Genomic DNA, 16,796 nt, shown 5'->3' with positions numbered 1-16,796 from the left:
TTAAAGGTGGATGAAAAAGAAAATGAATAATAAAGAAAAAGATAACTTAGTAATATAACAAACATTTTTATTAATGCAAAAATAAATTTCTTCATTTTAAAACTCATGGACCACTGGTTTTATTTATTTTAATACTTTATGATGCATAATTAAGAAAATAATTCTCCTAAGTTCACTCTTTGATACATGAATCACGTAAATTTATTAAGAACTTGGCTTCAATGTGTTTCCAATGTTGTGAGGGAGAGAGAAAGAAAAAGAAGGCTAAGAAAAGGAAGGCTAAGAGTTATTATAGGAAAGTTTTATTTTTATCCGTTGAAATTATAGCATATAACCACTATATAAACGTTTGTAGAATTTCAATTCAATAATCATCAACAATAACAACTACATTCACATCTTCTTTTCATATTATTATTATTATTATATTTTATTTTCTTTTCTCTTTAGTAATTATATAGCGAGTGCATTATTGTGAGTAGTGTTCAATTTCATATTACTTTGTAGCTATTAGAAGTCAAAATTCCGCTGCAGACTCAACAATTGGTATCAAGAGCTAACGTTATATTATTCATTATTTGAGTGGTAAAATTCAATTTTGAATATAATGGCTTCTACTAGTAGTAATGTCAAAGTAGGCAAATATGAAATCGAGAAGTTCAATGAAAAAAATGATTTTTCCTATTGGAGGATGCAGATGAAAAATCTGCTTATATCACAAAAGTTACACAAGGCACTAGCGGGAAAAGAGAAAAAGCCGGAAGGAATGGAAGATGAGGATTGGGAAGAATTAGATCTTGAGGCACGGGCTGCAATAATCTTATGCCTTGAGAGGGATGTTGCTTTCCTGGTGAACGAAGAAGCAACTGCAGCAGGCGTCTGGTTAAAGTTAGAAAGTAACTTCATGACAAAGACTCTAACTAACAGGATCTACTTAAAATCCAAATTGTATACATGCAAGATGGAAGAAGGCACCTCAATCCGAGAATATATCAATAAGTTTGAAAGGATCATATCAAAATTAAAGGATATAGATGTGAAGGTTGATGATGAAGACCATGCACTCATATTGTTACTTTCATTACCGAAGTCCTATAAAAATCTGGTGCAGACATTGATGCTGGTGGGTGACACTTTGACCATGGATGAGACGAGGGCATCACTTTTAGCAGATGATCTACGTAAGGTTGCTACAAGTGTAATGTCATCTTCAAATGGAAGAGAGTATAATGATCAAGCACAAGGATTGTTCACGGCTAGAGGAAGGACTAATGAAAGAGGAAAAGGTAATAAGCGTGGAAAGTCTAGGCCAAAATCTAGACCTCACACGGAGAGAACATGCTTTAAATGTGGTGAGGCTTGACATTTCAAAGCAAATTGTCCAAATAAGAAGATAACTTTCAAGAAACAGAACAACGACAACCCAAAAGAAAAGCAAGAAGCAAGCTACGTCTCAAATGATGAGGAGGATTGTTACTCTGTAACAGAACAATCTTATGAAATCTCCGATAAGTGGATTCTTGATTCAGGAGCCTCTCACCATATGTGTCCAAATAGGAAGTGGTTTACTACCTATGAAAGCATAAATGGTGGCACAGTTTTAATGGGCAATGATCATGCTTGTAAAATTGTAGGGTTGGGTACTATAAAAATCAAGATGCATGATGGAGGAGTAAGAACCTTAAAGGATGTGAAGCATATTCCAGACTTGCGTAAAAATCGTATCTTCATAGGTTTGTTGGAGAAAAATGGCTGCAAAATAGTTGCGAAAAATGGGGTACTAAAAGTTGTTCGTGGTTCTTTGGTAGTGATGAAGGAAGTTCATCACGGTAATCTTTATTCTCTTTTGGGGACAACAGTCACAGGTGAATTAGCAGTTGGAATCGGTGGAAATAGAGATCAAACAAATTGCACAAAAATATGGCACATGCGGCTTGGACATATGTCAGAGAAAGGTCTATCATTACTTTGTGGACAAGGTTTGCTGAAAAATATGAAGAAACTACAAATGGAATTTTGTGAGCATTGTGTGTATGGAAAGGCACATAGGGTGAAGTTTTCTACAAGCAAGCATAAAAGCAGAGGTTGTTAGACTACATGCATACTGATGTTTAGGGCCCGGCTAAAGTTACTTCCAAGGGTGGTTCCAGGTATTTTGTTACTTTTGTTGATGATTATTCCAGGTATGTTTGGATTTACTTCCTCAAACATAAGAATGAGGTATTCGATACTTTTAAGCAGTGGAGAGCAATGGTTGAAAACCGAACAGGTAGGAAGCTGAAAACTCTACGATCTGATAATGGCACAGAGTACACGGATGGAGCTTTCAAGGAGTTCTGTGACCGAGAAGGCATTACAAGACACTGGACAGTTAGAGAAACACCACAACAGAATGGAGTCGCCGAACGACTGAATCGTACGCTACTTGAGAAGGCAAGGTGTATGCGCTCTAATTCCGGGTTAGGCAGAGAATGGTGGGCAGAATCGGTTGCTACAGCTTGCTACATAGTAAATCGATCCCCACATTCTTCTCTAGATGGAAACACACCTTATAAGGTGTGGTCAGGGGAACATGCAGATTACGAGAAACTCAGAGTCTTTAGATGCACAGCCTATTATCATGTCAAAGATAATAAGCTTGATGATAGAGCTAAGAAGGCAATCTTTTTGGGGTATCCAAGAGGGGTTCAAGGCTATCGCCTTTGGAGTGTAAATGATTCTAAGTTTGTAATTAGCAGGGATGTTACCTTTGATGAACGATCTATGATAACTTTGTCTAAAGATATGGTGCCAGATGATGGTGATGTTGGAAAAACTTCAAATACTCAAGTGGTGGAGATAGAGTCTAAATACCAACAAATAGACTCTAGTAATGTTCAGGTGGAGCATCCTAATGCTACTCGAGATGACGCAGAGGATGAACTTGATCATGAGAAAATTCAGCGAGAAAATGCACATGCATTACAACAGCAGCAGCAGGATTCTTTGGCATCTACTAGGCCAAAGAGGAATTATAAATTTATTCAAAAGTTCGGGTCAGACAAGCCTTTGAGACATTATGGGCAGGTAAACTTGGTAGATTATGCACTCTCAGTGGAGGATGATGAGCCGGTCACCTTCAAACATGCTATCAAAGACAAAGATAGAGAGTTATTTTGTCGCTATGGAGGAAGAGATGCAATCTCTTCATAAGAACAAGACATGGGATGTGGTCCCATTGCCCGTGGGAAAGACTGCAATTGGTTGTAAGTGGGTGTATAAAAGAAAAGAAGATCCTACTAAGTCAGATGGTACAAGATTCAAAGCTAGGTTAGTAGCAAAGGGATTTGCACAGAAAGAAGGTGTTGATTACAATGAGATATTTTCTCCTGTGGTGAAACACACTTCCATACGGGTGCTTTTAAGTCTTGTCGCTCATGGTAATTTTGAGTTGGAACAACTAGACGTGAAGACTGCATTCTTGCACGGTGACTTAGAGAAAGAAATCTACATGTATCAACCTAAGGGTTTCAAGGTTGAGGGTAAAGAAAGTCAGGTATGTCGCTTGAGGAAATCGCTATATGGATTAAAACAATCTCCTCGACAATGGTATAAGCGATTTGACTCCTTTATGTTAAAACAAGGTTTTTTCAGAAGTAATTATGATTGTTGTGTATACATTCGTAAGCTTCCTGGAGGTGATTATATCTATCTTCTATTGTATGTGGATGACATGCTTATTGCCTCTAAGAGCAAGGTAGAGATAGATATGTTAAAGGTTCAACTTGGTAAAGAATTTGAAACAAAAGACTTGGGTGCTGCACGAAAAATATTAGGCACGGAAATTAAAAGAGAGAGATCAAGCCAAAAATTGTTCTTGAGCCAAAGAGGATACATTGAGCATGTCATTGAAATGTTTGAAATGAAAAATGCTAAATCGGTGGTAACGCCGTTGGCTCCACATTTTAGGCTCTCTGGTAAACAATCTCCCACAACAGCAGAGGATAAGGCTTACATGGAAAATGTACCTTATGCTAGTGCAGTCGGTAGCCTAATGTATGCTATGGTATGTACACGCCCAGATATTTCACATGCAGTAAGTGTTGTTAGCAGGTTCATGGCAAACCCGGGTAAGGCACACTGGGAAGCAGTCAAGTGGATATTAAGATACTTGAAGGGCACCATTGACACATGTTTATGCTTTAGTGGAAAATCATGTCAAATCAGCGGCTTTGTTGATTCTGATTATGCTGGTGATCTAGATAGAAGACGTTCTACGACTGGTTATGTATATAAAATACATGGTGCTCCGGTTAGTTGGCGATCGATGTTACAAGCTACAGTAGCACTATCTACTACAGAGGCTGAGTACATGGCAGTAGCAGAAGAGGTGAAAGAAGCACTGTGGCTAAGGGGTCTTCTAGATGATTTAGGGCTGAAGCAAGATTGCGTGGATCTGAATTGTGATAGTCAAAGTGCAATTCATTTGGCTAAAAATCAGGTTCATCATGCTCGTACCAAGCATATTGATGTTAGATATCACTTCGTGTGTGATGTTATGGAGAAATGTGACATTTCTCTTGTAAAAGTACACACAGATGAAAATTCCGCTGACATGTTGACTAAAGTGGTGTCAGGAAGCAAGTTCCAACACTGTTTGAAATTGCTCAATATTGTTCCATGTTAGGCAGTCATTGTCAAATGATGCAACCGAATACGAATACCATTCTTTGATCGTCCAAAATTTGCGTAGATTTCAAATTGTGAACGAGGTGGAGAATTGTGAGGGAGAGAGAAAGAAAAGGAAGGCTAAGAAAAGGAAGGCTAAGAGTTATTATAGGAAAATTTTATTTCTATCCGTTGAAATTATAGTATATAACCACTATATAAACGTTTGTAGAATTTCAATTCAATAATCATCAACAATAACAACTACATTCACATCTTCTTTTCATATTATTATTATTATTTTATTTTATTTCCTTTTCTCTTTAGTAATTATATAGCGAGTACATTATTGTGAGTAGTGTTCAATTTCATATTACTTTTGTAGCTATTAGAAGTCAAAATTTCGCTACAGACTCAACAAATGTCAATGACAAATCTATACTTCACATCCGCTTGGAGGAGACGCTCCATTGCTGCGTTCACATAATCGACAGGGATAACCTCAATGTGAGGTTTAACACCATATTTGGCAGCAAAATCAATCATCTCTTGTGTCTCTTTAATCCCTCCAATGCAACTCCCAGCTACTAACTTTCTCCCTACAAAAACACATATAACATTTGTAATTAACATACATCGTCATTTTAATAATCATGAAATCCAATGTTCTGAGAACTGGATGGATAGGCTAACAAAACTGACGTGATTGAAATTTTGTCATTTATTTGTGTAGAAGTTGGTTAAAATTCAATTGCTAAAAAAGTAAAAAATTAGTCAAGAATTAAAAATATGACATGATCTGTAAATTATTTGAACGAGTAAATGAGCAAATTAGTCCCTGAAAAATCACTTGTTCTCCAAATAGTCTCTAAAAGATTTTTTTAATCAAATTCATCTTTTAAAGATTTTAAATTAGTCATGTTAGTCATTTCGTTACTTTGTTTGTTGATGGTGTTAAAATTTACTAATTAATGTGGCACGTTAAGTAACACTTTAATACACACCTAGAAATCTTAATTGACTATTAACATGATTAGTTTATAAAATTAGATAAAATCAACTCCAAATTGAGGGATTCCAATCCTTCAAGTTCTCTCTATAATTAGGTTTTGATTTGATCTAATTTCATAAAGTGAATATGTTAATAGTCAAGTAAGATTTCTAGGTGTGTGTTGGAATATCATTTAATGTGTCACATTAGCAAATTTTGACTCCATCGATAAACAAAGTGACGGAAGAATTAATATGACTAATTTAAAATCTTTAAAGGACGAATTTGATTAAAAAAATCTTTCGGAGACCAATTTGAAGAATGAATAATCTTTCAGAGACTAATTTGACCATATACTCTTATTTGAACCCTTTATATAGTTGACTAATTTAAAAAATTTTATAAAACAAAAAAATCTTTAAAAATTTATATATTTTATATAAATATATTATTTTAAAATTTAACTAATATGTGTCTCAGAAATATATATAATTAATGTTAATATAGTTTTTTTATATAAAAAAATACATAATAAATATATTTAAAAATTAAATTTTATATATTTTTTATAAAAAAATTTCAATTAATAATTTTAAGCAGTGATCTTAAAAATACATGTTAACTAATTCATTATTTAATTTTTATTATATATTTTCATATTTTGATTAACCTCAGTCAAAATTATAAATTTTTGAAGTTTTAATTTTACCGGCTTTGAATATTAGAGATAGTAGGCATGATTATGATTGTACTATGATAGACTTACCCATAATTAAAGGAAAGACGGGTAGCTCTAGAGGCTTCTCTAGTGCACCAACCATGATAATCTTCCCATGAGAATTCAACAGACCAATCAAAGGAACCAAAGGGTGAATCACAGAAACTGTATCAATAATACCATCCAAGGTGCCCATTGCAGCCTGGTGGATACACAGAACAAAAGTTCCATCTATTACTTATTCACAATAAATCACGTTTCAAAGAGTTTAGTTAGTTAGTTAGTTATTTACCTTCATCTAATGTTGGTCAGTGCTAAGCAGAAACGAATCGGCTCCAAGATGTTCAACGGCTTCATTTTTCTTACCGGGAGAAGTGCTAATCACACTCACCTCCATCCCAAAGGCTTTAGCGAACTTCACGGCCATATGGCCTAACCCGCCCAGCCCAACCACGCCCAAATGCAAACCGGGCTTGTTGAGCCCAAAATATATCATGGGGCTGTACACAGTGATGCCGGCACAGAGGAGAGGAGCGGCGCCATCAAGAGGCATGGCATCCGGAATTCGGATCACAAAGTGTTCGTCGGCAACCATGAAATCTGAGTAACCTCCATAGGTGATGGTGTCATCAACGTTCTTGGCGCCGTACGTGAGGACCATTTGTGGACAGTAGTTTTCAAGATCGTGTGCGCAGTTTTGGCAGTTGCGGCAAGATTGGACCATGCACCCAACTCCCACCTTGTCTCCAACCTTAACTTTTCTACCTTACTTCCCACCTCTGTTACTATCCCCACAATCTCATGCCTATATATAATTTGATACTCAAATTAGAATTACAATAATCCAATATTATTTGTTTTATTTATTCGTAGATAGATACCCAGGTACTAAGGGGTAAGTTGAGTTGCCCCATTCGTTCTTGAGCATGTGGAGATCTGAGTGGCATATCCCACAGTAGAGCACTTTGAAAGTAACATCTTTGTCTCCAGTTTCCCTGCAGAGAGTAGAGTGTGTTAGCAGGCATGTTACCGTGAAATGAACATAAAAGCCACAGAATAGTACCTTCTTGAGAAGTTGAAGGGGGAGAGAATGCCAGATGCGTCCCTAGCTGCCCAACCAAAAGCCTTTCTTGGATGCTCCATTTCTGTCTGAACCAGAAACACCTTGCTTGTTTAATATGTATGTTGGTTCTCGAGGATTCACTTTGATGCGAAAGCGAAAGAGCAACACAAATTTATTAGCTCTTTCTAGTTTCTACACAACATGGTGAATGCTAGCCTACACCTGTCCAATTGAGGTGGATGGTACGCCTGCCACTTTTTGCTGTTTCGCCCCCAGCACATATTATCATTTTATGCATTCCTTGTGGGGGAATTGTTATGTGATGAAAACTCAGGTGCAGTCGACTTCACATGAGGTGGATAGTTGAGAGCCGTTAGATGATTTGATTGATTTGACTAAATTTTCATCTAACGGTCCTCAGCTATCAATTTACGTGAAGTTGACTGCACTTGAGTTTCCACCTTGTTATGTATGGCACTATGGCAAAAGTGGAAATAAATGAGAACATATATTTTTTATTAATACTGGGCCACTCGGCTGGGATTGTTAATGGGCCAATATGTTGGGTTGTGTATTGTGGAAAATAGTTTGAAGAAACGCTATTGCAACATTTGAATTAAATTTTGAAATCATGGCGCTGCGTCCAGGCCAGATCCCGGATGAGAAGATCTTTGAAGTATTTTGACAGAGCACCCACTCTTTTGGGACTCAATCTATTCATACAATAAAGTGATAAGTACCGTGTCAATTAGCCGTGAATTATTAGGCGTTAAAAGGGGATAAGAAGTTGGAACTACGACAAAGAAGATGAAGATTGCGGAAGGTTGGGCTGCCCAGCCTGGACATTGTCCAGACAAAAAAAAAGTAATTTCATGTGTATCAAAGCTTCAAAGCAAACAGGACCAAATGATCAAAACAGAAAATCTCATTTTATTTGGGGAGTTTTTGTAGTGTTACTAATACTAACTATGCTGGTCATAATAAAATAAAAGAAACGTATAGGGGTTAAATCAAAAAGCAACATAAAAGTCACAAGCATGTGCCAGCCGGTGGCAGGCGTGCCAACCACCTCAATTGGACAGGTGTAGGCTAGCATTCACCAGTACAAGTGTAGAACACCTCATAAGCCAGAAGAATCGTGTTATCGTGGTGGGGAGCAGACCACTTTTTTATGCTCCAATTCGTACTTTTATATTATTGCAAAGTTGATTGTTCCTTCTCCATTGGCTTTAATAGAGTGAAATTTTGGAAAAGCAATGGAACATGGAGAAGGAATAATCAACTTCGGAATAATATAAAAGTATGAATTGATAAGAAAATTACGCCCAAATTTGAGACCTTATATTGAGTTTCAACTATTTTTTTTATTAAGTTTGATAAATATATTTAAAAAGAAATAGTATTGGAAGCCTATATTATTATGGTTCCTGAAATTCTTCGTGTTGTATCAAGTAAGTTATAATTATCACAAGATAACAATTCTGTATTGACAGTTAAAACTAAGTTGAAAATTAAAAATCGACATTTTTATTATTCTATTGTACAAATTAATTGCAATGCTAAAGTCTAATTAATTACAAAGCTCCATTTACTGTGTCCACAAAAAGGTGGAGACACAATAAATCAATTGGTTGGATTTGGTGGTCTTTCTAAACGGATATAATCATACATAACTCCTTGAAATTGGTTTATAGCTCTAGATTGTCTTAGATAAATGATATTCTTTCCTTTCACAAAATGATGACTAGGCACATCAATACTATACAGCCTATGCAATCCATGGATTCCATGTCTTGCTATGGCATTGTCTCCTCCTATTGGCCCTGTTCCAAAGTGGGCAGGATAAACACTTGGATCATTGAACCGAACCTGATCATCAAACATAAAAAAACACATTACTAATAGTGTGCATAGCATAAAACAGAGCCATAATTTGGTCACAGAAAACCATGTACCTGAAGTTCAGCATCAGCAGCAGATGCTAGGGCTAATTGTAGTGTGTAGTTCCCTTCTATTATGTCATTGCGATGTTCAAATATAATTTGCCACGTTGTTGGTTCGTATGTCTTATTCCCCATATTCCTGCATTCATCGTCACATCAGTATTATTCGCTATAATCTATATAGTTATGGACAGAACTTAATTAATTATTACCTTGTAACATGGGCATAAAACCAATCTCTATTGTACTTGTTGACACCAACAGTGAAAACAAGATCTTCATTTGGATACATGTCAGAATAACGTTCCCACAACCCATATTGCCTAAACCTGCCAAAAAAACAGACACTTAAATGGAGAGAAAAAAGAATGTCCAGAATATATATATTTTGAGCATGTTATGAACTAACTTGTCTTTGCGTTGTTCAGTGTATAATTTGTTCATGAGAGTAGGGTAAGGATCTGGTACGTAGAACTCTACGGCTGTTCTATCTGGGATACCAATTTCCCATATGGTTGGTCCATTTCTAGGAGGACTATATACAAGTTGATCCAATTTGATGACTCCTCCTAAATGTTCAAAAGATCAATTCTAATTTCTAGTTGAGGTAATCATCATAATATACATGATGATAATGTAATAAGATAATTTAATTGTACCTGGTGTTATTATGATTGTAGAATTATATTTGTAATCACCAAGAAAGCCAGGTACCCAAGCATACAAGTTATAATCCCCAGGTACAACATTTTTAATTGCAAAGTATCCTTTGGAGTCAGCTTGAGTCCAAAATTGGTAACCCTGCATGTGATAATTGAATGACATATTTATTCATTCAAGAAATAAAATTCGAATAATGGAAATGTACCTTGCTCTCTTTCTGCCATGATCCTGCATCTCCAGGTAATGCTAGGCCAACATAAGCATTGTTAGCATACTGCAATCTCCCACCCTTAACACACCTGCTACATTTTATATAAGTTATGGTGTGAAATTAAATAGGAAAATAAACATATGAAAAACATTGTATCAAATTGTTGTACCAATCTTGGACTAACAATCTTCCTAACACTGTTCCTCGTTGATCGGGTGGAAAGTAATCTGGTGATAGTGGAAAATCGTAAGGCCAGGCTTTGACTTCTTTGGAGAGCTAATAATAAAAAGACAAATTATTAATTATTGAAATTATTTTCACCCTCAAATAATAATTAATAGGTAAGACTTAAGAGAGAAACCTGGTTAATAGCATCTGACCAGAGAGACAAGGGATCATCGGAGATTGAAGCAGAGTTAAGATAGAGAAAAACAGGTCCAAAAACCTTTTTATAAGTGTCGCCTTGTTGGAAAGACATGGTTACTTCTTTGCCGGCATAGTGAGTGCTGACAAACATGGAAAGAGTGAAGGGGCCAACGTGAGAAGTGAGGTCTTGTTTGATGGGGCCACCATTGCGGAACTCATTGGAAGGAGTAATCATCCAGAAACCCACGGATTCATCAGGTTGAAGGCTAATCCATCCATGAACGTTGTTTTCACTGTTCTCACATGAGTATTGGTATTTGTCATCCACCTGAAACCAACACAAATAATTACACAACAAAACAAATCAAATCATTTACACATTCACGGGTCCTTTTTAAGTACCTCTCCTCTAAATTGAGGGTTGCTTGGTTTCGTTAAGAGAACAGCTTCAGGGTAAGCCAGAGTTTGTCCCATTTCTCTGTCTCTCATTGTTGGCATGGTTCTTTGTCTTGTACTAGATAGAGCCATATAGCTGAACCTATCTTTCAGGAGCTTATAAACAAATCTAATTTGATCAACCTCAACACCTGGAAATCCTTCATCAGGCCGATCAAATATTGCATATGAATAAAATCCTGAATCACCTCTTCGCAAAATGTACCTGTATATGTAAATATTACTACTACTACTTCATTCATTCATTCACAACATTATTAACTCACAGTATAGATACCTTATGTCTATATTAATGGGGACATTTGAGCCCTCCATCGAAGTTGTCCATGTCCTTAAAAATGAAAGCTCCACCGTATTCTCGTCAGAAGCTATAACCGAAAAATTTGTTCCGTGGATTCTGCACTATGCATGCATCAACATGTTTTACTCAATTTTAATTATGATGTGTTTGTTTATTGTTTCAGAATAATGAAAACATAAATACAAAGACATAGATTTTGAATTTTTTTTTTTTGTTTCATGTCTAATATGTGAGTTCTAATTTTTCAGTACAATACTAAATATATGTATTTTGTATGTAGTATATCTTTTTAAATTTGAGTCATAAACATAGATTTGTAGGTATAGACAGTGACCAAATACTACTCTCTTCTCATACGTTATTTTATTTTATAAAAAATACTATATTTTTATATAATATAATCAATTAAAAATAATTATTTAAAGATGACTTTGTGTTCATACTAAAAAAATAAATAAATAATGTGCACAAAAATAAATTAATATGAACATATTTTTACCTTTGAAAGGTACTGGGTTTTCCTGGTTCATTCCAAACAACATCGAAGTACCTGAAAATATAAAGACATTATATTTGTTTATTTGATTTGAAGTAAATAGCTTGCTTAGATTTGATTAGATACCCTCTATCTTGGTCTTCATTTTGAGGTTCAAGTACATTCTCAATTCCGTTATAAGATATACCAATGATATAGCCTTCCGGTATTGACAAAGTTACCGAAACAATGCCATTATCAACCACCAACTGAAAATAAGTAAAATTCAAATTCAGTTATGTTAAAGTCAACACATCAATTAATTAAGTATTTTTTAGCTTTTTTTTATAAAAATAAAACTTAACTAATTAATTAATTTAGTTTATTATTAATTCACCTGCTGATGGCTTTTTTCATTAAGCTTGACTGCAAAATCGGAAGATGATGGTGTCTGCATGCTGTTTCTCCCCCTTAAACCTTTTCTAAAATGAAATAAGTACAGGACATTAGAAAAAAAAATGTTATAACAATAATAATAATAAAAGTGAAAGCAATAACATTATATAGCATTGGCTTGCGTTTTCAACAGGGCAAAAGAAAATAAGAGAAATTAAAGAATTTGATGACGGCCAATTGAATAGCAATACATATTCCAGTTATGGTCAAAGTGCCCATCATTTTCTTTTTTCAAAAGATTGCTTCTTGTAACTTGTATTATTGTTGCTACTATAGTTAGTTAATGGGAGAAAATGTAGTCTCTGTTATTGAATGCACGTAGCTAGCTGCTAATTTCTATTCCTATTCCTAGATAGTAGATACTATATATCCTAACCAATATGGGAATTGGCTAGTGTAATTTCACTTTCACAGTTGAATTATGAGAAATGATTATGTTATGCTATGTTGCTAACTTTTTATATTGCAATATCCCACATTACATAGAATAAGTTTAGATATACCATAAATCTAAAGAAATAATAACAAACACACAACATAAATTTTAAACCTCTATTTTTCTTTTTTAATTTTGAAAGTATATTCTTTTCTATAAATTATTGGTTGATAATCTTCATAAAATTAGGTAACCTTTTACTTGAAATCAATTCATGTTTAAAACAAAAGTTGTACCTCTTAATTTTATTGCAGTTTCAAAAGCTTAGTAAGAAGGTATTTACAAATCATAAAAGTCTTATTTTAATGATAAGATTCGTAATGTAGAATTGATAGATAATAGAAGAAACTATAAGATTCCTTCTAAAATTGATAGATGAGGAGTGTTAGGGGTTAGTACTTTTGTTAAATTCTGGTTAATATTTAACTATTAAAAAGAAATTGAATGATTTTATATCATTAGATACAATTTCACACTATTAAAAACATCATTAATAATTAATTGATGACTAAAAATTACAAAATCTGTTAGTCTCCTAGATTTTTTCGTAGATATATAGCTCCTTAGAACAATTGCCATCGATGAGAATTGAGAATGCAGTATACTGAATTTTATTTTAATTCAGGAACGTAATAGTTAGTTAATTGCATTTTCTAGATAGAAATTATATGTGCAGCACGTGACAGCAGAAGTGTCAGAAAGTGCAGGGGAAGATGTGTAATATAATATATAGGTTCCTTTCTTTTCATGGCCCCAAGAGAATCACTAACTTGCAAAGTAGCTTTTCAATTGTGATTACGGTAAAAGTAATGAAGACACCACAAACAAAATTTCTATTTCAGAAAAGGAATTAGATAGATATTGTTGTGGTGACGTCATCGTATAAAAATAATATGGTAAATTATTAGATGATTTAATATATTTAATTAAATTTATTAATTTAAATTATTTATTAATTTATAATATTATATTTGTATAAAAATGTCATCATATGAATATTTTTTAAGATACTATCAGTCATGAATAATTATTGGATTTTTTTTGTTCGAAGAATAGTTATTGAATTTGGATTAAATGATAGTAGAACATCTCTATAAACATAAAAATAAAAATCAGTTTTAGAGAATTGGCATGTATATTGGTCAAATATATGTTCTCATGCTATATTCATATGTAACATTCCTTCAAGAGATTAATAACATAATTTAAGGATATGTTTGGATGGGTCATAAATAACTTTTTTTATTTTTAATTTATGAAAAATTATAATATTAATTTTTGATGTAATTTTTAAAATTAAATTGTAGTTTTGTAAGAAACTATTTAAATACTTATGCAAAAATTAAAAAATATGACTTCTTTCGTAATAAAAAATTTATTATCACATTTCTTTTAAAATAAATATTTTTAGAATTAAAAAATTAAATACAAAATATCTTATTTATAAACTACTTTTATATAAATATTTGTTATTTAAGTTATTTTTTTTAATTAATTATACCATTTTCTTAAACTGGACCTACATGTAACAAAAATTTTTTGATTAAATAAATGTAACAGACTTACTAAAAGTTATAATGCATGAACGAATTAAGTATTTTGTTGATTAGTAATTAAAAGTTTTTTAGAGAAAAAAATATGATTGGTAAGTTATCAATGCGTAGATTATTTGAAGATGTTCATTTCCATATATCCTTCAATGCCCTTCAATTAAATATTATTTGACTTTCATTGCTTACGTGTCAAAATTTAATTTAATGATATAACATTTTAAGTAATATCATATTTATTACAATATACACCTTATTATTTTAATTGATTACTAATATAATAAATTTATGAAATTAGATTAAATGATGAGAGATTATAAATATTAAAGTCTCTCATTTTAGTATTAATTTTATAGACATATTTAGTAATAAAAAAAATTAGCCAAAAATAGTTATAACTTATCTTATTTAAGATTCATTAATTGTTGCAACAATTAATGAATATTAAATAGGATAAATTTAGACTATTTTTTGTATCTCTAGTATTATCGTTAATTTTATCTAAATTTATAAACTTATTATGTTAATGACTCATGAAAAGTGTCAGTTGTAGTGTCAACAAAATTGTTAAAAAAAAAAATTGATGTGACTAATTTAAACGAATATAATTAAAAAATTATTTGAAGATAAAGACGAATTTGACTATTTTCTCGTAAAAATATTGAAAAATCATTCCTAATATAGTACTTGTTAACTTATTTGTTTTATATTTTATTACATATATTTTATGTACTATTATATTCGTGATTAAAACAATAAATATAAATAACTTTTTTAAAGAGGGAAAAACAAAAAAGAATTCAGGAGATGGAAGTCCTAAAAAGTTGTCATGTGAGAAGAAAAGAAATGGTTACAAAAAAGACAAAGAAACCGTGACCTTTTTTATTTTGCTTATAAGTTTTTTTTATTGTTTGCTTATAACCTATAGTTGTCATGGAAAGAATAAAAACAACATCATCAACATAGAATGTCTTCATTTTAAAAAACATTCATACATACTCCTCTCCACCTTGTTTTATTTTCTTTTTCCTTTTTATGTTCTCTCTGACACACGTAAAGATTATTAAGCACCAAATTAAAATGCAAAAAATGCTATATAAGCCAAAAGTTGAGAGATGAATTGATGATACAATTACCTTAATGTTGTCTTATCAGAAGAGGAGGCACCAAGCAACAACAAGAAGAAGAAGAAGAAGCAGAGTTGCATAGTCATTCCAAACCACCACAACAAGAAACCTTGTTTCCTCAATGTTATTACCCTTTAAAAAACCATACATATTAATTAATTAAAAAGAAAAAACAATAATATTAATATTAACAAGCTTCATTCGAGAGATACAGAGATTACAAAATGGCATAATGAACCAAGAAAATGCTGTTTGAATGGTTGGAAAAGTAAAGAGCACTGTGAAACTACCTTAGCATATGTTGATAATTAATTAAATTAAATGGAATTTAAGAATAAACAGAGAGTTTTGTAAAAGACATGGACGAACCTTTAGGAAAAAGTGTTTGTTTTTCAGTTGAAGAAGATGAAGGTGAATGAGCAACAACAGAAACAGGGTATGGGAAATATAACAATTGTTTTGTGTTCTCTCTCTCTCTCTCTTTCTATAACTCTCTTCGTTACTTTAAGTTCTCTTTGGAACCTTAATAATTCGCAGCTTAAAAAAACGTGCTGACATTAACATAATGGCAAGTGATTGGCCTGTATATATATATATAACTGGAAACTCAATCACCAAAACAAGTAAACAACTCTGCCTTTTCTTTCATGCTACTACATTATATTTTTTCGGCTATATATTCTATTATTTAATTTATCTTTTTTACTTTGCCTAAATGGGTTGGGAAGCCACATACAGCTACCTCTATTTTTTCTATGATTTCACATTAAGGAAGTCTTCCCTTCAGCGTAGGACATTGTCCACTCTTCAGGGTCATATCGGTCTTTTACAAATACTCTTCGAGTTTCAGAAAATCATTTGCAGCCCCTCATATATGGTGTGGTTAGGTGGAGACGTAGAATAAGGTAAGAATCTCAAAAGAAAATGTAGTAATAATGATTAATTTCTCTGTGTTTACTGAGAAAATCAACAATAATTAATTCTGAATAAAGCAAATTGTTGACCAATAGTTTTTTCTTTTAATAAAAAAAAATATATAAGCTTATGTTAATGAAGTTGTTTTGTGGCGTTATACCAAAAGGTTGACGAAATAAGAGACGTGACTGGTGGTAAAATTGATATAATACTTGCCCCGAATAACTTCTAGTCTAGTCTTCTAATTATAAATGGTACTTGGTAAAATAATGGAGGCGTTGGTATATACCTAATCCTTCTTGTTAGAAAACCATGACATTTAGTTATGATCATTTGATAAAAAATTGCCTAACATGCATACAAAGTATATTATAGTTCTGTTTTACTTAATACATTTTTTTTAATATCATATCTATTATCTAGGCCCGAACCATAAAGAGAATAGGTAAGAAAAGAATAGCCTCGAATTCAATATTAT

The 16,796-nt window shown here is 32.9% G+C and overlaps 1 protein-coding gene and 1 pseudogene across 2 annotated transcripts; both read right to left on the bottom strand.

Annotated features, from left to right (window-relative positions):
* Positions 1–4,818: 4,818 nt before the first annotated feature.
* LOC112733817 (probable mannitol dehydrogenase) lies at positions 4,819–7,618 on the bottom strand (annotated as a pseudogene).
* Positions 7,619–8,923: 1,305 nt separating this feature from the next.
* On the bottom strand, positions 8,924–15,967 carry LOC112733816 (uncharacterized). Of its 2 annotated transcripts, none has more exons than XM_025782904.3 (15): positions 15,773–15,967; positions 15,413–15,535; positions 12,232–12,316; positions 11,982–12,103; positions 11,859–11,909; positions 11,336–11,455; positions 11,005–11,263; positions 10,598–10,930; positions 10,406–10,512; positions 10,231–10,324; positions 10,022–10,163; positions 9,772–9,931; positions 9,575–9,691; positions 9,375–9,501; positions 8,924–9,288 (listed from the first exon to the last, which is right to left on the bottom strand). In XM_025782904.3, the coding sequence occupies exons 2-15, from the start codon at positions 15,487–15,489 to the stop codon at positions 9,043–9,045; spliced, it is 2,040 nt and encodes a 679-aa protein (XP_025638689.1). In that variant the 5' UTR covers positions 15,490–15,535; positions 15,773–15,967; the 3' UTR covers positions 8,924–9,042. The 2 variants fall into 2 exon arrangements, with proteins under 2 accessions (XP_025638689.1, XP_025638690.1); XM_025782905.3 differs by having other exon boundaries at positions 12,232–12,311; positions 15,773–15,959.
* Positions 15,968–16,796: the final 829 nt, after the last annotated feature.

The sequence above is a fragment of the Arachis hypogaea genome, chromosome 13 (genome assembly GCF_003086295.3).
Source record: "Arachis hypogaea cultivar Tifrunner chromosome 13, arahy.Tifrunner.gnm2.J5K5, whole genome shotgun sequence".
Taxonomy (NCBI): domain Eukaryota; kingdom Viridiplantae; phylum Streptophyta; class Magnoliopsida; order Fabales; family Fabaceae; genus Arachis; species Arachis hypogaea.
This window is presented reverse-complemented; position numbering and strand designations above follow the sequence as displayed.

Excerpts from the sequence above, each read along its gene's own strand:
- LOC112733816 (XM_025782904.3), bottom strand. The coding sequence starts at position 15,489 with ATGACTATGCAACTCTGCTTCTTCTTCTTCTTCTTGTTGTTGCTTGGT. Across the intron at positions 12,317-15,412 it reads TCTGATAAGACAACATTAAG|AAAAGGTTTAAGGGGGAGAA; the intron begins GTAATTGTATCA and ends ATTTCATTTTAG. Across the intron at positions 10,931-11,004 it reads ACCCTCAATTTAGAGGAGAG|GTGGATGACAAATACCAATA; the intron begins GTACTTAAAAAG and ends TGTTGGTTTCAG.